At 41.7% G+C, this 22,022-nt stretch overlaps 1 protein-coding gene across 1 annotated transcript in view; it reads right to left on the bottom strand.

The window, feature by feature from the left end:
- vps35 (VPS35 retromer complex component) overlaps positions 1-22,022 on the bottom strand; it is a 49,925-nt gene that overhangs the window by 7,126 nt on the left and 20,777 nt on the right. Inside the window, exons 6-14 of the mRNA XM_038692441.1 lie at positions 20,114-20,223; positions 13,626-13,722; positions 7,834-7,982; positions 7,202-7,409; positions 6,627-6,782; positions 6,306-6,428; positions 6,032-6,211; positions 4,108-4,347; positions 3,833-3,976 (exon numbers count right to left, since the gene is read on the bottom strand). Coding sequence (XP_038548369.1) covers positions 3,833-3,976; positions 4,108-4,347; positions 6,032-6,211; positions 6,306-6,428; positions 6,627-6,782; positions 7,202-7,409; positions 7,834-7,982; positions 13,626-13,722; positions 20,114-20,223 — 1,407 coding nt within the window. The remainder of the gene's footprint in view (positions 1-3,832; positions 3,977-4,107; positions 4,348-6,031; positions 6,212-6,305; positions 6,429-6,626; positions 6,783-7,201; positions 7,410-7,833; positions 7,983-13,625; positions 13,723-20,113; positions 20,224-22,022) is intronic.

Here is a 22,022-nt window from a genome sequence, read left to right as displayed (position 1 = left end):
TCAGGCCCCAATAATCTTTACAAATTCAATAGGGACCTCTACAGTCCGTACACGTATGTGACGCGGTTTTGGTCCAATGGAAGTGGCCCAAATCTGAACTGGAAAAGATCTGATTCTATGTGACTTGGCCTGTTCACACTGTCAGATCAGATCTGAGTCACATATGAGCCTAAAAATTGGCTTTGGGTCACTTTGGTCTGCAGTCTGAACACAGCCTAAAACATTAATTTAAAAGTAGGTTGTGGATAGTACCTCTACAGTGGACAGAAGTAGAGTTAACCACAGCCAGCATACCAGTGTGCCAACATATGCTTCTTCTAGCTGCCTCCTCTTGAGAGCAACATGCTCTCTTTGTTCTATTTTACATCTGTTTTACTAAATTCTTGTTATAAATATTGTTCAGTAGTCTTTTTTATTAGGTTTGGTGTGGGTTCTGTGGGTGCTGCTGGTGTATCGTGTATCCATCCCTGGTTCAAAATCTACAGAAGCAATAGAATTGAAAAGCTTTTCAATGTTTCAAATTTTCAAAACATCGGTTTCAATATTTTTAAATTTGTGTGCTACTTGGCAAAATGTTTAGCGTAGAGCCCATATATGCAATGTTTCTGGAAGTTATTAATAAATTAAGGATGATAAATACTTATGCATCGAGTACTATGCTGTCGCCACGCCGTTGTGAGCATTTACACGTTTGTTGGTGTCTGCATCGCTCTGTAGTTAAAGGTTCAGTGTGTAAGATTTAGTGGCATCTAGTGGAGAGGGTTGCGAATTGCAACACTCTATCCAGTCTACCACTGCCCCCTACCTATTCAAAGAGCGTAGGACAGCTATGGTGTCCGACTCAGCACAAAAGGTGTCTCTTCTGAGACAGCAGAGTGGCCAGTCAAGAAATTATGTTTCTTTAGGTATATTTAATAATTTATATGTACTTAGTTATTCAGTAAAATCAAATGTTATTGTGACTTGGCCACTAACAGATAACATGGAAAATGTAAGCCAAGAGGGTGAAACACTGTCTCTGTTTCTGCACCACAGTCCATAATAAACCACATATTAAATAAAGTTTATATCAACATTGACATGGGACATTAATTCTCTGTGTGATTATGGACCCTCGCCAAAACTGCCTGGCAACAATAATATCTGGCCTGCTGCCAGATTATGGTGCTTTGATAGCAGCAAAAAATATAAATAAATACTTTGATAGCTTTGCTTAAAAATACATCTTAGTCATGACAGCAACAGTTCACTCACATAATCACTTCCTCTTTAGTGGTTTGCCTACAAAATAAAAAGCACAAGAAAGCTTGTTTACTGCAATCTTCTATTTGAAGTTGAACTGAGCTTTTACTTTGAAAAATTCTGAACGACACAAAAAGAGTCTGTAGCCTACTTGACACACCTCTGGAAGAGCAGTCAGAAAACGTGATTCCCAAGATGGGACAACTTTTTTTCAAACCCATATCCCTTGGGTTGCAAGTCCTGCGCCTTACCGACTGAGCTAACCGAACTACATGCCAATGCATGGTAATGGTTGAAAATATTTCTCCAATTCAAAACTTATTTGCAGACCCTTGATGTATATTATTACTACTACTATTTCTTCTAACGTACGTATTCAACATAGTGATGAGTGTCTGCACTGCCTGAATTCTACCAGAAGTACAACAAGAAGACTGTAGCGATGAAACACGTTCTGTAGCGCTGTTTGTCTGATTTCAGCTAATGTAGAAACATGACGACGCAATGTGGCGACCTCCATGGAAGGGGGTGCCCGAGGTTATGTAGATATAAATGTCTCATTCTAAGGTAATAAAAACATAATGGTTTATTATGTAAGGTCTTTATATACCACTGAAAAGTTGTTATGGATCTTATATTGCATTTCTGTTGATAGATCCTCAGAAATATTAGCTGGTGGTGGTAACACGCAATCATTTGAAATAATAATAATTTAAAAAATAATGATTTTTTAATTTCCATTTCCATAGATGCACTGGTGGGTGAGGAGGAACACCTTATTGGGAAGGACTGACCCCTGGGGGACCCAGGGGACACAGGTGACTGTGTGTTGCCAGGACCTTGCATTTCCAAATGAAATACAGTACTCTGCAGGGTTTTTCCTGGCTCAGAATGGGCCTTTGGGGGGTGACCACGTACGACAGTAAGCATGATGGGTACACGTAAAGTAAAGGCAATGAGTTACCTTATGACCAAAATCATAAGGCATGCATTTTCTTGTTATTTCTGGCCATTTGATTACATTTACAGGTTACATTTTATTTGGATAGTCTACTTATTCTATACAGTATTTGTAACATTTAAAGAGCTTATTAATTAAAATTCTGTTTCACAAATAAAACTGTTTTCTGATATTACACCGATGTGGTTAAGCTTTGATCAGGGTTAATGTTAGTGGATTTACTATAATTTCAGATCACAGAATAGGCTACTATATGGCTAACCACTACGGTAATATTAATTCCATTTGGAAAAAACAGCATTTTTGAGGGTGGTTTTTATTCATTATATTATTGTGCAAGAAAAATGCCCCACACGGTGGAGCAAGCGCAAACTTTTCAATAATCCTAACCATTCATGCAGAACAACATGTTGAAAAGGTTTGATGTAGCGCAACAACCGCCCCATCCCAGCTGAGATCGGTTCACACATTGGCAAGCTACTTTACGCACACGGCAGCATGAAAGGCACCCAAGCTTCTCACTCGTCTGTCTCCGCCAACAGAGATTAGCAGAGGAGAACTGGGACAGGTGAGCCCAGAGAACCCGATATGGAGAGGGCAGGGAAGAGTAGCGGCAGCTTGTGAGAAGTGCTGGTGCACGCAAGAAAAAGTTCTGGTATGCCAAAGAGTAAAATGTAGTACTGTGTACCAATGAGTACCTGTCCACTTCAAGCACTGCACACAAGTGATCCAGTTTGAATGCTCCGCTGGCTGTCTAGGAGTAATGTCCACACAGATTGAGGATTTGAAATGCTATTTTTTTTTCATGCCGCTGGAGATTTTCCTTTGGCACTGGCTAAAACGTATATGGTAAACGTATCTGATTGTCATGCTTGTGTGTGTATGTGAATTTTTCCAATAGAACAAACTTATCAGTTTACTTAATATACACTACAACAATGTACCTTATTAAAGAAAATCTTTGCACATCTTTAGGTCTAACAAAATGCATGACATGTTGCCTAAGAAGCTATATTCTAATTAAAGTTATACAATAGTATTTGCTATGGTATAGATACAAAATTTACTTTCTTACCTCAAAATCAGCTTCTCTCTATATTTTCAGAATCTACAACCTTGACAACCACAATACGTGATCATAAGGAAGTTGGTAAATACTGAAATGATCTCAATACTCCTATCTTATCTTTAATTGATGGAATTGTTGTTACAACTGGCCCTACACATCCCCTACACATGGCCAAGATATCAGCCCCTCAAGATTTTCCCTACTCCAATTTGTAATTGGAGTAGGGAATTTGTAATTGGAGTAGGTAGTGTAAAGATAACTGCAGTAACGAGAGTAACCTGCTTACACGTTAACAAACTGACAGCGCAGCTTGAAACTCTTAAGCTGATGATACATGGAGCAACTTTTAGAACAATTGTGCTGGGCAATGTTGCCGTCAATGGTAACGAGTAAGATTACTACCATAATCACCTTCCCCCATCCCGCCCCGCCGCTATCCGTTCAAAACATAGTTGGACTTGCCACCAGCAACAACTTACTTAAAATGTTTTCCCGTGTACCATCAGCTTTAGTCTTAACAGTTTTAACATTTTGGAAATCTGATATTTGTAGTTTCCTACCGCATCGTTTTCCCTCTCATAGAAGCAGACGTATCTGTTGAGGATTTCAATGAAAAGCTGGACTTGCAGCGATGGGTCCATGCACTGGTGGGCAATCTTCAGGGCTTTCTTTAGACACTCCATCACACGCTTACCATCGCGGATCTAAAGATGCATCAAAGTAAGTATACTGGAGCCATTTACTCGCAGCACAAAACATTTAGTTCTTTTCTGATTTAGAATGTTTGAAAAAGTGCACAAAAAACCCACAAAAAAACAAAACACCTCCAACACACCTCTTCACCATTTTTGTCGGTGCTACGACCGGACCAAAAGAGATGGGCACAGATACTGACGGCTCGGCACTGGTCAGGTTTTTTCAGCAGCTTGGAGGCAGCCAGTGCACACTGAGTTCTCAGTGGCTCGTGGTTCTCCTCGCTGAAACATCGCATTCGTTCAAAGGTACCAATGATCAGTGTGATGGCTGCCAATTGGGCTTTGGAGTCGCTGATTTCATCCTCATACAGAGAGAAGGCCTGGTGATGCATTGAGAAGCAAGACAAAAGAAGGAAAGATAGTGGACAAGGAGGGAGTGAGAAGAATATGATTGAGACAAAGAATGTGAAAAGATGATTGCTAGAGGTTTCGCTGAAAAAAAAAACAAAAAACAAAATCAATGAAAGAAATCACCACAGTTCTCAGCTCTGGAATTTTCTGACCTTGAGTAGTCGCCTATTTTTAAATATTGCTGCAGTCAGGTTACTCTGACTGCAGCAATATTGTGCTGCTTTTCTACGAGCTGAAGTAGCATTAATTTAATTAATTTATTAATTAATTAATACCACAGAATGTTTAAATAACAGACCAGAGTTTAAGTCCACTTGGAACCTGAATACCTTATTGGATTTTCCATGACCAAAGAGGACTTTTCATACAAGTCATCCTTTTCATTTAACTGAAGCTCAGTTGACTGCCACTGTAGCTGCAGAAAAGCCAATTCACTGGCTTAGATTTATGGCATGTCCTCCCCACTATGGGTTGTGGCTTACAGATTATTTCCAAGATGCAAAAGGCCCAAATGTATGTTTGAGGTTTCCATTATATCAGTTACTTTCTACTGCATATAATGTGGTTCTGAGGGTATTCTAGAGCAACAGCACCGGTAGTTTCTTATCTTAACTTGGGTCCCTTTCACACCTGTATTTTGGCTAAGGCCCCATTTACACTACTCCGTTTTAGTTTAAAAAAGGAAAATTAAAACCAATACGATCTCCGTCCACACCGGCGTTTTAGAGTTGATCTCCATCTATACTCAAACGACTGAAAAACACCGGGCATGTGCGTGCCGCTGTAAACATGATGCAGATGGTCTCTCTCTTCCGTAGTTACTAGGGCTGTCCCAGACTAAGTCAAATCAGAATCATCCACTTTAGCTCCGCTTTAATCTTGAGAAGCTGCAGAGTTGCAGTCTCTATTCATTCAACTTACACTGTAAATTTCCAGCTAAACTGACGCTTTTCTCTCTCTCCCTCCTGCCATTCACCGGTCTTGCGCAGAGTTTTGCGTGCATTCCGTGCTGCCGACAGCTGCACGCACCTCGCGGTTCCTCGCAGGTCTATTTCAAGTAGCTAGCTGTTTAAAAAACAATTTTATATTCTTCGTGTGGTTCATCAACAGTGATAAATTATCTTAAAGTCCTGCGAGGTGTGGACAACTCGGCACAACACCAGTGAAGCTGGGGCTCCACTGCACACATACAAGCTGCGCCTACACATGCACACTGATGCCCCAGGGTTAGGGTTACAATTTTGGATTTATTCACGCACTTTAAAAACATTTATTGAAAGTTTTTTTCTTTTTACATTACAAAAACTTTGTCAGTAGCATCGTGTTTCTGTTTTGCATGACTTATAAGACCCAATCAGAGAGCCAAACGTGAGTATCTGCGTCACCGTCCTCCGTTTTTGCCCATTTTCACTAAAACACTCAGCGGCTAGCGTTTCCAAACATCTCCGTTTTAGGTCTTAATTTTTACTGTTTTAGTCTAGATGGGAGGTGCAAACATAGCAAAAGGTCTCCGTTTTAAAACCAAAACACAGTAGTGTGGATGGGGCCTAATTTGGTCTGACCCAGAGACATGCTGCTTTTACTATGTAGCCTGTGTAGACTGAATGTGAAGAGATTCAAACTGACAACAGACTGTTTTATTGAACATTCTACCTGTGACATGAACTCATAAGCTACTGTCTCGTGATTCTCAAAGCCAATCTCGCCTGCAGCCAGTGCACCCTGTAGGAACAGTCGAAGAGGCAGCTCAGCAAGTTCAGCCTTGATAAGTGCACTGATGGTCTGGTGGGCGAAAGAAAAGATCTTCTGGCACTTCTTTTCCCACTTGTCATCCTGATGGGAGACATATTGGGATCATTTAATAATATTATAGACACACACTTGAAATACAGCATGTGAGATCTAGTGAAAAAGGATGTTTGCAGACCAATGAGGAGTTTTCCTTGTATCTGAAGGCCAGCTGGTAAGCTGCGAACACCAGAGGAGGAAGTGTGTAGCGAATCCTTTGGTTTCCACCCGCACCAAAGTGCTTCCGGGCTGTGTTCAGAATCTGACCAGAAATCAGAATGTTAACTTCAATGAACTTTCAAGGCAGCCACTGATTATCATTCATTTCTGCACGATCGATAAATCAATGAACAGGGTATAATCCATCACAGTACACATCAAGTCTGGCTAAGGTGGAAAAAATACTTTAAAAAAGGAGGCACTACAGCATGCAGCAATTAATGTCAAAGGAAGGACTCACAAGGTACTGTTGATCAGGATCTTCAGAGTGGAGCAGATGGATAAAACGACCCACAAGGCTCTGCTCCTCAGCAAAATCCTCTGGGTCAGGATCATCAGCTGGTTGGTCTGGCTGGTCCTGAATCAGTGTGGACACCAAGTTCAAGATGGCATCCACCTAGAGAAACCAGGGAGGGAAGTAAATACAATTTAATAGACCCACTGATGCATTCTGTGCTACATTTTTATGGCCAACCTTTCAGGAGGAGGAGCCCCACCCCACCTAAAGACAATTATATTGATCTGCTTCAAAAATAAACATTATGGTTCTTTGATTATCAGAAAGATTACAAATGAGGTTATCCGCAATTTCAGTATTTTTGGTCTAAAATATATAAATATTAAAATGAGGCCATTTATAATTAAATTAATTCTATTAAGTAAGTAATTCTGGTAAGCTGTGGACAAACCATACTGTTTAATTTTTGAAGAAGATATGTGTCTTTAGGTGGGGAGGGAATCCCTTAAGGGTCAGAATGTGATGAATTCTGACCCATGTTGACATCCTTGTTTTAAAGTGCTAGCTAGGTATTCCACCTGTTCCTGTGCCACAATAGTGGTGTTGTAGTCCAGTGTGTTGCTCAGAACATAGCAGCTCATGCTCTTGCGTGACTCATAGTCAAAGTACTCGAAGAGTGGTGGAAAGTGCTTGAGCTGCAGCACTGTCAGGATGTTGTTGTAGGTATCCACTGGGATCTTCAATAGTCGGGTAAGTTCCTTTGACACTGCACTGCTGGTTGCTATGCTACAGGGGGGAAAGAATGGAAATGGTCAAAGTGTGACATAAGTGTGAATGCAAGTTAGGCAAAGAGTATATTTAAATGCCAATTACTATACCTGTTGTCTGTGAGCATATTTGCGATGTGATATAGGTTTACCTAAAGTAACAATGCAACATGAGTATAATGGTATCCAGGTTTCTGATCATTGCTATCTTCCTAACTCAAACAACAGCCTCCAGCTGCTCAAAGAGCTCTTCCTCCTCTCCCCTTTTCTGTTATTTCCACTGTGTGAACAAGTACTGTATTTCTTTTTGATTTCTGTCTTTTACTTAATGTAAGTTATTACTTGTTTTTATGAATTTTATCTTCTACTGCAAAATTCCTAGCACATCAGTCAGCACAGACCAAACATACCGATTAAGTAAATCTCAGTGCGTCAGGACTTACTGTTCCAAGTTGAGCTTGTTGAATATCTCCACAGTGCCCTCCAGGACCTTATCTACATAGTCAACACGTTCAGGGTAGCATTTCATTGCCAAATTAATGAGAGAGACCTGAAGAGAGACCACGTCCTCTGATGGCATGTCCTGTCGAGACTGAAGGAGGAATATTAGAATGAAAACATCAGCATGGTCAGTCGACATTTGTTTGGGATTTATGGATTATAGAACTGTAAGCAGATGACATGAATTAAAGTAAAAATCTATTAAATATATTTTAGAACACGAGATTTCATGACATCGTCTATCATCATTGATTTAAACATTAATTAAATAAGAAGCAATTACACTGTTATCCTAGGAAGACAGATGTTCATGTAAAATCTATCTGCATGTAAAACGTTTTTGTTTTTTTCTCAATTGATGAATATAATCTATTAAAGTGGTCATATAATAGTCATTTTCAGGTTCATCATTTTATTTAGGGGTTGCACCAGAACAGGTTTACCTGGTTTCATTTTTAAAAAACACCATATTTTTTGTTATACTGCACATTGCTGCAGCTCCTCTTTTCACCCTGTGTGCTGAACGCTCCGTTTTGGCTTTTGAGTGACGCATCTCTGGAAATCTAACAGTGACCCTAGGGCTGGGCGATATGGCCTAAAAATAAAATCTCCGATTTTATTTACTTTAATTCAATTTACGATTTTTTCCGATTTCCCCCCCTACTTAAGGAAAGCAATAAGGTTTGTTGGTCAGTGCGGCTTTGTTCATCGCGGAGAGACTGGCATTTTTCATATTCGGCTGGATGTCTCTGTTTCAGGTGTTGGAATAGGTTTGTGGTGCTGCTGCCTTTCACTGCGATAGGCTTTAGGCAAATGTTGCAGCGTGGTGTCTGTTGTTCCACATCTGTCGCAGCAAACCCATACCAGTTCCAAACAACAGATGACTTTATTCCTTTCTTGGGAACAAACTTCCCGCTCTCACCGGTAGCCATTTTGTCGCTTGCTGTTGCTGTTTAGTGTATGATGTTGTCGCTATGGGAAACGAACACTACGGAAACCCCGGGGAGCCAAAAATGTGCTATTACACAAAAACTCGATTTACTTATTTTTTAAATCGCCCGCAACAAAAAATTCGAATTAATTCATTCAATCGATTTTTCGCCCAGGCCTAAGTGACCCTACTGCTCACCTGATTTATCACCTCAGTAAACACTTTAATAATTAGTTTATGGTCTCAATCGCTAATTTCATGTCTTATACAACAGACCAAAAATAGACCAAAGCAGAGTATGCTTCAGGACGGGACTATCTGTGATTTACAATTCATTACCATGGCAACCTGTCAATCAAGCTAGAGTGACTCGTACCCACAGCCCTGTGTAAACTTAACCAGCGCCGTTGAAAAAGCCTATTAGGAGTTGGCTGTTCATTTTCTCTGTTTAGTAGATTTTGTTTTAAGCCTGTTTTTTCGCTAAACAAAATTATCATCCCAGTTAAAATGACTGGGATTACTAGCCAAGCAAGCTAGGTGCATCTGTTTTACTGAGCTCGGTCTCTACATCACGGTAACAACATCCATTGACTGCCTAGAGGGTAGCAAATGTTTGGAAGGAAGAGGAGAGGCAGCAGGCGGACGTCTTGTCACTGTATGCTGCAGCTCAGTGTTTTTCCACCGGTGTTTTTGAGGGCGTGCATAACTAGCCGCTAGGCGAACATTATGAAGCGTGTTTTCTTGTGATGTCACAAAAAAGTGAAAGTAAAGGCTGCATTCATGTGACAACACTGAATAAATGACACTTTACTACAATGTAAAGTAGTGGGTGTACAATAGGAAATAAAAGCTGAAATTCTGAACTCGTCTCATACTCATCTTTTGATCTTAAACCCAAATGTCTTCAATGAACAACAAAAACAAAGGAATTTGCCTTACCATTCCAATACTTTTGGAGGGGACTGTACAACTGTGAATTTGCTGTCCCATCAAAATAACACATCACACAGCCATTAATGTCTAAACTCCTGGCAAATCAAAGTGAGGGGTGTACTCACTTTGATTATTAAGTGAAAATGTCTGAATAGGGCCCAAAGTGTCAATATTTTGTATGGCCACCATTATTTGCCAGCACTGCCTTAACCCTCTTGGGCATGGAGTTCAGAGCTTCACAGACTGGAGTCCTCTTCCACTCCTCCATGACGACATCACGGAGGAGGTGGATGTTAGAGACCTTGCGCTCCTCCACCTTCCATTCGAGGATGCCCCACAGATGCTCAATAGGGTTTAGGTTTGGAGACATGCTTGGCCAGTCCATCACCTTTACCCTCCGCTTCTTTAGCAAGGCAGTGGTTGTCTTGGAGGTGTGTTTGGGGTCATCATCATGTTGGAATACAGCCCTGCGGCCCAGTCTCTGAAGGGAGGGGATCACGCTCTGCTTCAGTATGTCACAGTACATGTTGGCATTCATGGTTCCCTCAATGAAGTATAGTTCACCATCTGACACCCTCTGAACCAAATAAGTTTTATCTTGGTCTGATTAGACCATAGGACATGGTTCAACTAATCCATGTCCTTAGTCAGCTTGTCTTCAGCAAACTGTTTACGGTCCTTTCTTGTGCATCCTTCCGGGACAACGCCATGCAGACTAATTTGATGCAGTGTGTGGCATGTGGTCTGAGCCCTGACAGGCTGACCCCCCACCCCTCTGCAGCAATGCTGGCAGCACTCGTACGTCTATTTCCCAAAGACAATCTCTGGATATGACGCTGAGCACGTGCACTCGACTTCTTTGGTCGACTGGGTTATTGCACAGGAATTGTTCCTGACACAGAGTCAGAAATCAGCTGTTCATCAGAGTGACGGCTTGTGGGAAGAAACTGTTCTTGAGTCTGTTGGTTTTGGCGTACAGTGCTCTGTAGCCCCTACCAGAGGGGAGGAGCTGGAACAGGTTGTGTCCGGGGTGAGATGGATCTCCAGTGATGTTTCCTGCCCGTTTCCTGACTCTGACTCTGAATGGAGGGCAGGTTGGCACTGATTATTTTTTTCTGCAGTCCTGACTCTCCGTCGTAGTCTGTCTCTGTCCTTTTTGATGGCAGATCCAAACCAGACAGTGATGGAGGTGCAGAGAACAGACTGAATGATGGCTGTGTAGAAGTGGATCAGCAGCTCCTTTGGCAGGTTGAGCTTCCTGAGCTGACGCAGGAAGTACATCCTCTGCTGGGCCTTCTTGATGATAGTGTTAGCTCCCACTTCAGGTCCTGGGAAATAGTGGAACCCAGAAACCTGAAGGATTCCACAGCAGACACAGGGCTGTTGAGTATGGTGATGGGGGGCAGAGTAGGGGGGCTCCTGCTGAAGTCCACTATCATCTCCACAGTTTTGAGCGTGTTAAGCTCCAGGTTGTTCTGACCGCACCAGAGAGTCAGCTGATCAACCTCCCGTCTGTAGGCCGACTCATCACTGTCCCGGATGAGGCCGATGTCCGTCATGATGACCGTGTCGTCAGCGAACTTCAGGAGTTTGACAGATGGGTCTCCTGAGGTGCAGTCATTGGTGTAGAGGGAGAAGAGCAGTGGGGAGAGCACACACCCCTAGGGGGCGCCAGTGCTAATAGTCTGGGTGCTGGATGTGATGTTCCCCAGCCTCACCTGCTAATGCCTGTCAGTCAGGAAGTCTGTGATCCACTGACAGGTGGAGGCTGGCACAGTGAGCTGGGTGAGTTTGGTGCTGAGGATGTCCGGGATGATGGTGTTGAACGCCGAGCTGAAGTCCATGAACAGGATCCTTGCATTGCATGTACCTGGAGAGTCGAGGTGTTGCAGCATGTAATGCAGACCCAAGTTGACAGCATCATCCACTGACCTGTTAGCCCTGTAGGCAACTGCAAGCAAGGGGCCAGTAATGTCCTTCAGGTGGGCCAACACCAGTCTTTCAAAGGACTTCATGACTACAGATGTCAGGGCGACGGTCCTGTAGTCATTTAGTCCAGAGATGGAGGGTTTTTTTGGGACCGGGATGACTGTGGAGCGTTTGAAGCAGGAGGGAACTTCACACAGCTACAGTGATTTGTTGAAGATCTGAGTGAAGATGGAGGCCGACTGGTCCGCACAGATTTTCAGGCACGATGGTGAGACACCGTCAGGTCCAGGAGCCTTCCTGATCTTCTGCCTTTGGAAGACGTGGCTCACGTCCTCTTTACAGATCTTGAGTGCAGGTGAGAGGTCAGAGAGAGGGGGAAGGTGACCGTTTGAAAATGGCGTTGGAGCGGGGGAGAGGTGTGACTCTGGGCTTTTCAAACCTACAGTAGAAACCATTCAGCTCGTCAGCCAGTCGGTGAGTACCAGCAGTGTTGGGGGATGGTCTCTTGTAGTTTGTGAGTGTCCGTAGGCTTCTCCACACTGACGCAGGGTCGTTGGCTGCAAAGCTGTTATTTAGCTTTTCAGCGTAGCGCCTCTTTGCAGCTTTGCCCTCTTTAGTCAGCGTGTTCCTGGCCTGGTTGTACAAGACTCTGTCCTCACTTCTGAAGGCCTCCTCCTTGGTCTGACGAAGCTGCCTTAGTTTCGCTGTGAACCAGGGTTTTTGGTTGTTGTATGTGCAGAAGGTTTTAGTCGGCACACACGTCCTCACAAAAACTGATGTAAGATGTCACAGTGTCAGTTAGTCCAGGTCAGTGGCTGCAGCCTCAAAAACACTCCAGTCAGTGCAGTCAAAGCAGGCCTGTAACTCCAGCTTTGATTCGTTGGTCCATCTTTTCACAGTCTTTACAACAGGTTTAGCAGATTTCAGTCTTTGCCTGTGTGTCGGGAGAAGATGAACCAGACAGTGATCAGAGAGTCCTAAGGCTGAAAGGGGAACAGAGCGATAGGCGTCCTTTAATGTTGTGTAGCAGTGGTCCAGTGTGTTAGTGTCCCTGGTGGGACACTTAATATGCTGTCTGGACTTTGGAAGTTCATGACTGAGGTTTGCTTTGTTAAAGTCCCCAAGAACTATGAGCAGGGAGTCTGGATGTTTTTTCTCCAAGTTAGTTATCTGGTCGGCCAGGTGTAGTAACGCCTCACTAACACAGGCCTGAGGTGGAATGTAAACAGCGACCACAACAAACGAGGAAAACTCCTGCGGTGAATAAAAAGGTTTACAGTTTATAATGTCTCTAGGTGAGGCCTGCATGATTTTTCCAACACTGACATCTGTGCACCAACCTTCGTTTATATAGAAACAGAGTCCGTCTCCCCGTGTTTTTCCCAAGAGATTAAATCCCGGTAGGTGAAGTGCGCTGTCTGGGATGTGCTCGGTGAGCCAGGATTCGGTGAAACAGAGGGCAGCAGATCTACAGAAGTCCGAATTAATTCTGTTGAGGAGCAGCAGTTCGTCCATTTTGTTGGCCAGAGAGCGGACATTGAGTACTACAACACTAGTACTCACTTTTGTTGCCAGTGGTTTAGACATTAATGGCTGTGTGATGTGTTATTTTGAAGGAACAGCAAATTTACACTATTATACAAGCTTATACACTCACTACTTTACATTGTAGTAAAGTTTCATTTCTTCACTTCACAGATGAAAAGATGTAATCAAATATTTACAAAAATGTGAGGGGTGTACTCACTTTTGTGAGATACTGTAAAACAGATATGCACTTCTGATGGTATTAAAATGTCAGCTTATACCCTTATGTCACATTAAAATCACTTAAGCTCACCTAGAGAAATAAATCCTGCCTGAATGGGACTTTAAACAGCTTTTTGATGTGTACAAGCGCTTAATTAGTCTTACAGACCAGGTTAACCTAACGTAGCCTACTTGAATGACGGTGGCCACTTGCTGAGAGAAGATGTCAAACAGTTTGATCTCAGCTGGAATGCCAGGGCCATCTTCTCGATGAGCAAACAGAGCAAGTCTGAAAAACAAAACAGAATGGTAAATGTACTGCATTTACCACTCACCAACCACTCAAAGCACTTTACAACACATTTACACGTACATTCATACACTAATGGCAGAGGCTGCCATGCAAGGTGCAAACCTGCTCAGCCGGAGCTGTAAGGAGTTCAGTGTCTTGCTCAAGGACACTTTGACCGGGACCCGACCAGGAACCTTTGAGTACACAACCTCTCTACCTCCTGAGCCATGCCAACCGAAAATCTAACCTACATTCATGGGCAATTACAAATTCTCATGTTTATTTCTTTTTTTTTTTTTTTTTGCATTGGAACAACACAAAAAAGCAGAATAAAGTCAAATCTCAGACCAACACATAACTCCAAAAATGGACTGGACAAAATTATTGGCACCTTTTCAAAGTCTTGAGAAATAATTGTATGTCAAGCATGTCATGCTCCTTTAAAGGAGAACTCTGGGCAATTAAAAAAAAAAGTTAATCGTGATCGTTATACCTTTGTGAGTACTGTCTATAGACAGTTTAGCAACTTAGCCATTGTTTAAATTCACCTAAATAGTGTTTTAGACGGCTAGCGGTAGTCTCACGCTGAAGTCCCGTGGGAACTCAGTTGTTGCCGGAAAAAGATAATTTCTTGTATTTTCCCATTCTGTTGCCACAATTAGGAACGGCACAAACGCGAACCATTTCTTCTTCACTTGTGAGCAACTCCAATCTTCACTCCTCCCACCTGCACACTGCTATTTACCTTTTTCCGGCAACAACTGAGTTCCCACGGGACTTCAGCACAAGACTACAGCTAGCTGTCTAAAACACTATTTAGGTGAATTTAAACAATGGCTAAGTTGCTAAACGCATCTTGTTGTCATGTAAGGGCCCTGTTCATGTTGGACAGACATTTTAATTGCATCTTGTGTCTGTTAAGAGGCACAAAGACACTCTTTATGTATATGCCCCCATAACTGCCGTTTTAGCTGAGTGGGAGCTCTGGGCATTAGCTGTAGCAGATCCGTGTTACAAGCACCTATCCGGTTCGTTTTCTATAGACAGTACTCACAAAAGGTATAACGATCAAGATTAACTTAAAAATTGCCCGGAGTTCTCCTTTAACTTGTAATTAAACTCACCTATAGCAATTCACAGGTGCTGGCAATAGAGAAATCACTCTTACAACCAGTTAAAATGGAAAAAGGTCGACTCAACCTTTGTGCTGCGTGTGTGTTTACCACACTTAGTATGGACAAAAGAAAGAGGAGAAAAGAGTTGTCTTGAGGATTTGAGAACAAACATTTTGGAAAAGCAAGGACAATCTCAAGGCTACTCCATTCCCAGAGATCTTAATGTTCCTGTGTCCATCGTGCACAACATTGTAAAGATGTTACAGCCCCATGGCACTGTAGCCAATCTCCCTGGATGTGGACAAGGACAAAAACTGATTAAGATTGTGCAATGAAGGATTGTTCGAATAGTGGACAAAGAAACTTGATCAACTTCCAAACAAATTCAGGCTGACCTGCACACACAGGGTACAACAGTGGAGGTCCCCATAGCTGACAGAAACATTAAAAAGCCATATTGGAGTTTGTCAAAAATTTACCTGAGGAAGCCAAAATCCTTCTGGAAGAATGTCCTATGGCCATATAAGACTAAAAGAGAGCTTTTTGGTGAAGGCTCAAATGGTTAAAGACAAAGCACTGGAGAGTTCTGAAGTGGCCAGCAATGAATCCAGATCTAAATCCCATAGAGAGACCTCAATACAGCAATTGGGAGAAGGAACCCATCAAATCTTAAAGATCTGGAGCAGATTGCAAAAGAAGAGTGGTCCAAAGAAACTCATTGATGGTTAAATAAGGTGACTGACTTCGGTTATTAAGGGTGTGCCACCAAATATTAAGTTGTGGGTGCCAATTCTGTGTGGAATGTCTCAGATTTGGCTTTGTTCTCTGCCTTTTTCAGTGTTGTACCAATGCAAACAAAATAAATAAACATGAGAATACTAAAGCATTTGTAATTGCAACAATTTATTGGGAGAAGTAGTGCATATTGTGACAGACATGAAGGGGTGGCCATACTTTTGGCCATGACTACAAACTTTTTTGAGTTCGTAAAACTGCTCACTGAAGGTGAGCATTCAACTATGGATGTAAATGGGGTGAATGATGAGGAACACTATTAACTATAATTAGGATTCAATACTTTATTGCCATTTCAACACAGTTGACAGGAACCACTCTACATTCAGTGACCACATTATAAAGTTAATTAAGTAATAATAATAAATTATTAAATCATTATCATGAAGGATATGCATGTTATGCTGTACCTTGGCTTCTTGTTGTAAAATGGCCTTAAGCTTGACAGAAGCTGACACTACATAAACTTTAGTGTCACACAGGGAATGAAAGTAGCCACCCGCGGGTAACGTGGTGGTGGGTGAAATCGTCGTTGTGACGGACAAGAAAAATGCACAACAGAAAGACACGTGTAGTAAGGTAAGCATATTGTGGCGATCGGCGCCTGCGTCACACACACAGCTACCAGTCAGCTCAGGAAATATCTGTGAAACGGAGGCGAGGTACTGTAACGGGGTGACAGTGGTCAGGGAGAGGAAGGATTTGCGGATACTATCAGAATCAGTGGCTGTGCCTTATGAGGACAGGTAACGGGGCTGTAGGGCGAGTTATGTAAAGCTAGATTAGCTTAGAGATATTAGGTGTGAGACAGGTGCTTCTTATTTTGTCTACGCTCTCCGGCTGCACATATTTCTAACTTGTCATCTGTCTCTCATGTAGGACGTGTAACAGCCCCTGCTTAGTCTACTTCTACCTGATGTGGAGGCCCTGGGTCCAATGAGCTACAGGATATTAAAGTCCCACCTTCCATCGTGGCTCGCTCTCTTCGTTGTCAGCACCTGCACCTTACTGCTTTGCTGAACCGTTGTTTTGATTTTTACTCCACAACACCTTATCCCACAGTATATGAAAACTACTTATTTCATTTTTTTTTTTTTTTTTTTTTTTAAACCTGTCCTGCCCAGCAGCCTGGTATAGAGTATAATGACCTGGATACCATATTGTGCCAGACAGATTTTACTTTAACAAGAGAGTATTAAAATACTCCTTTGTCTGTTTTATTATTTATTTAATTATGTATTGATTTGTCACCGGGCCGGACAGGGGGGCAGACACGGGGATGGGGGGGCACAAACAGACAGCACAGAGAAAGGACAACACCTGCAAGAGAAGGGGGAAAGGGGGATGGAGGGTGGGGACAACAGGGAAAAGCTGTGGGAAACACCAATTGCAGAAAGCAACGAAACCTGCAAGAGAACAGAGAGGGGGGCTTGGGGAGGAGAAAAACAACAACAAACAAACACAAACAAAAAAAACAATAAAAATAATAATAATAGTAAAAGAAAACCAGCCGAACAGCAGCAATAAACAGCTGACATATTAATGACATATTAAGACAACTAAGAGAACAATGAAAACAAGAAACAGTCACACACACTAAATAAGCAACACAACACAGCCACGAGAGCTGGAATAATAATTAATTTAAATAAGTAACTGAAAGAAAGGCATCAGGAATAATTCTACCAGGGACAACCTAAGTTTGTTTGTGTCTGTGTGTGTCTGTGTGCGTGTGGGTGAATGTGTCTGTATGTGTGTGTATGTACATGTGTGTGCGCATAAGCCTGTTAAAGAATGTAGTTGTTAGAGAGAGTGGGACGCCACGACTGTAACAGGCAGGCAAGAACCCCAGTAGCCAATAGGGGTGGAAGAAAGAAAAAGAATAAATCAAATCAAAAAAAAACAAAGACTCCCAGATGCACCGCGATGCAAACGCAGAAGACTCCGACCCAAATGCCAGTTGACAACGTAATGCCGACGGAACGCAAAAGAGGAAGAAAAACTACTTATTTCAAATGAAAAATTATGACACTGACTTCCTACCCACAGGTTCCATTATTATAATTACTATTACTGTCACACATTATTTCATTATTTTAAGTCATACAAACAACTTTAACAATCGTAAACCTTTTTAATGTTTTCAGGAATGCAGGATATGATTTTTATTTGTTTAACTCCTTCTTGTATAGTGTAATCATTTTTGTTAAATAAAATAAGGCAAGACTAATCATCAGTTCCCTATGTTAATGATACTGCCTAGCGGGATTCATAATTACTCAGTGTGCAGGTCATTCTTATTTTTCCACACATTCTTTGTTGGATATGCACATGCTCTTGTGTGTTTGAACTGGACTTACAGTATATCAGAATGTGAAATCTAACATTTGCAGTCAGTATTAAAGACAAAAGGAATGCAAATATATAAATAAAATTTATTGCAATGAAAACCATGCGTTTTTCTAATGTTCACAAATGTGGTCATGTAGTAAAAACATTTATTCAAATAAACAGACTGGGCCAGTGCAAGTGGTAACAGCTACTGTATGTCCCACATAGGTCCAGAGTACTTAGGAGTCCATGGGGTGGTAGGGAGAAAGGTGGGAGTGTTATTTTTTTTAACAAACATGATTAACTTAAATAAACAACATTAGCCATCAGCTATGTTTAGGTGCAAAAAAAGGCCAAATTCAAAAGCAGTGGCACTGCCAACTGAAAGCTGCATTTGGAGGTGGCCTTTACAGCAATTAGGTACTGTACTTACAAACATATTTATGCTAGTTGTGAAATGAACTCCATTTTTCAAATATAGCCCAGGACTGATGCGAGGGTTCTTAATCATGGCATCATTTAAGCTACAAACAAATACAACCATAACACTGTTCACCGACTGGCACCAGCCTTCCGTTTTGACTTGCAAAACCATTTAACCCTCAAAACTTTCTGACTCGCAAGGAAAACGTATTAACTTGCAAAACTTTGACTCGCAAGGAAAACGTGTAGCACGTGTGAGGCGGCCATGTTTTGTAAGAAACGGCTTACTTCCTGTTACCAATGGTTGGGGCTATGACGTTGAGTGAATATTTTCATGTAGATGTGTTCAGGATGGGACTGTTATCAACCATGTAAAGTGTGGTACAGATCGGAGCACGTACAGTTATAATAACTTCCTGTTTTATGGCGAACCGTTGATCTTTAACGCCATGGACATGCCCATCGACGAAAACTCACAGATAGCACAACTTTTCATCGTCAATGCCTTTAGAATGCACAATAGAAAATTTAAGTCGATCCGATTAATTTCCTAGGAGGAGTTTGTTAAAGTACAGACCTTGTAAAAGGCCATAAATGGGCTGTAATTGCACATTCAAATCAAAATGGCTGATTTCCTGTCTGATTTCAGGTATGGCTCCAAGAGGCTTTTTTGTGCATCTTCGGATGATACATGTACCACAAAAGTTTTGTGTTGATTCAGTGCGCAGGGGCTGCATCTTTGAAGGGACACTTCCTGATTACAGCAGGTGGTGCTATGAGGTTGAGTGAATTTTGACCTGTAGATGTATTCAGGGCATTTCATTCAAATGTGTGAAATCTGGTAGAGATATGAGAATGTACAACAAAGTTACAACAACTTCCTGTGTCATGGCGAAGCATCGAACTTTGCACAGTTCATGCTCGGCCCCAAATATTCCTCTTCTGAGGTCTCCTTAGTTTTTAAGCATCCCTAGCTGTTTGAAGACTAAAAAGTTATTAGGGAGCGCTGCAGAGCCAACGTGCCCAAGCCCAAATGTGACATTAAATCAAAATATTTACCAGTTCAACAATTGCTGTAAAGTTTCGTGACTTTGAGCATCCGAAAAGGCCTCAAACAGCAACTTTCAGAATCAGAGAATTTTTTTAGTTTTTTTGATTTTGTTCATTTGGCCTTGATTTTTGTGCTTTTACATATAAGCTGGCTACCTAGTTAAATCGTTTTTTTCATCTGTTATAATTGTGTTTATTGTTGATGTATGATCGGGAGTCTGCACACTGCACAGGGTGTTGTATTTTCGAAATTCTTTCGGTCTTCCTGCCTGATTTATCTGCTCAGTGCTGTTTGATGCGGCTTTCGTCAAAAATAGACTTGCCATGTAGTCTCCACAAAGCAGAGAGCCGCTTCTGGGATGCACCACAGAGCGTCTGGTGGGAGCACAAGCATTGACACACTAGAATGGCAGCAATCAGCTCTGGCAGCTACGTGTGTGAGTCCGGGGTCTCACACAGTGCCAGGAGCTGTTTTAGCAAAGGCAATGGCTATTATATTGGATTGTATTACACAGTACACAATTTTCCAGGTAAATTTAAGAACTCCAACAATTTACAACTCTAACTACTTTATATTGTGCATTGGCTGATTAGGATTTATAAAAAATTATATATGCTAATACAGAGTTTCTGATTCAACTAGCTTTGTTAATTTACAGTGAATCAAACTGTACCTGTCAATGAGGGCAATGATGATGTTCTTGACATTGACGTGTTGATGAAGCTCAGCACAGGAACGCAGGAAGGGGTTCAGGGTCTGAAGGTGGAACTCATCTGGGAAAACCTTAGAAGACACATGAAATACTTGAAACAAACATGAAGATTCACACAACAACTGACAATGTTAAAGTCGAGGGCTGGCCGAAAAATCAAGTTATAGGCAGTTAGTATTTGTCCTGAAATTAATATTAAAATCTCTCTTGCAAAATGAAAATATAGTTTTCATAGTTAAAAAGGCAAGGGATGTTTGCTTTAGGTCTAAATAGGGGTGTCATGATTCTCCAAATCCATTTTTTACTTGTCTTTGGATTTAAGGTCACGATTTGATTTAAAAAAAACATTCAGCACCAATGGGTCTGCTTGTGTTGTTAGACTATCAAGTCTTAATTTGTACATATCACCAGATCATAGTTTTATGCCACAACATGTAATTTACATTTTCAAATTCTTTTTTAAAAAGGCTACACGATGTCAACTGTATCCTTCTTTTGATTTCGAAGGTCAAAATTCAATGCTCATTTCAATTTTTTTTCGATTTAGAATCTAAATAATGACAACCCTTGATCTAAATAAACATTTTTTATGTTAATGTAACATTCTTTCCGCTGATGGCACAAATTAATTTTAACTGTATCTTTATCAGATCGATTTCGGTTTGTACATGTTAATGAGTCCTCCATGCACGCCAAAATTAGTCATGGAGTTCCTCAAGGATCTGTCCTCGGACCAATCCTCTTCACTTTATATATGCTTCCCTTAGGCAATATTATCAGGAAATATTCCATAAACTTTCATTGTCATGCAGATGATACTCCGTTATATCTATTGATCAAATCAGATGAAACTCATCAGTTAGCTAAAATCCAAATGTGCCTTCAGGATGTTAAAACCTGGATGACCTGTAATTTTCTAATGTTAAACTCAGATAAAACTGAAGTTATTGTTCTGGGGCCCAAGCACCTCCGTGACGCATTATCTAAAAATATAGTTTCCCTTGATGGCATCGCCCTGGCCTCCAGCACCACTGTGAGGAATCTTGGAGTTATCTTTCATCAGGACATGTCGTTTAAGTCTCACATTAAGCAGATTTCAAGGACCGCCTTTTTCCACCTACGTAATATTGCGAAAATCAGGAACATCCTGTCTAAGAATGATGCAGAAAAACTAGTCCATGCATTTGTTACTTCTAGGCAGGATTACTGCAATTCCCTATTATCAGGCTGCTCGAAAAAGTCCATTAAGACTCTTCAGCTGATCCAGAATGCTGCAGCACGTGTTCTGACAGGAACCAGGAAAAGAGATCACATCTCTGCATTTGCTTCCAGTAAAATCCAGAATAGAATTTAAAATCATTCTTCTTACCTACAAAGCTCTTAATGGTCAGGCACCATCTTATCTTAAAGAGCTCATAGTACCTTAATACCCTACAAGAGCACTGCACTCCCAGAATGCAGGGTTACTTGTGGTTCCTAGAGTCTCCAAAAGTAGAATGAGAGCCAGAGCATTCAGCTATCAAGCTCCTCTCCTGTGGAACCAGGTTCCAGTTTGGGTTCAGGAGGCAGACACCATCTCCACATTTAAGAGTAGGCTTAAGACTTTCCTCTTTGATAAATCTTATAGTTAGGGCTGGCTCAAGTGAGTCCTGAACCATCCCTTAGTTATGCTGCTATAGGCCTAGACTGCCGGGGGATTTCCCATGATGCACTGAGCTCCTCTCTCCTCTTCTTTCTCTCCCTCTGTATGCAACCTCATCCTATTATTGCATGTTACTAACTCGACTTCTCCCCTTTCCAGTAGTCTCGTGCTTTCTCGTCCCTCTCCTCTCTCCTCCTATCACTTCCTGCAGGTGTTTCTGGCTCTGGA

This window comes from Micropterus salmoides, unplaced genomic scaffold, assembly GCF_014851395.1.
Source record: "Micropterus salmoides isolate LMB-PRFRI ecotype aquatic unplaced genomic scaffold, ASM1485139v1 Ms_hic_scaffold_3, whole genome shotgun sequence".
Lineage (NCBI taxonomy): Eukaryota > Metazoa > Chordata > Actinopteri > Centrarchiformes > Centrarchidae > Micropterus > Micropterus salmoides.
This window is presented reverse-complemented; position numbering and strand designations above follow the sequence as displayed.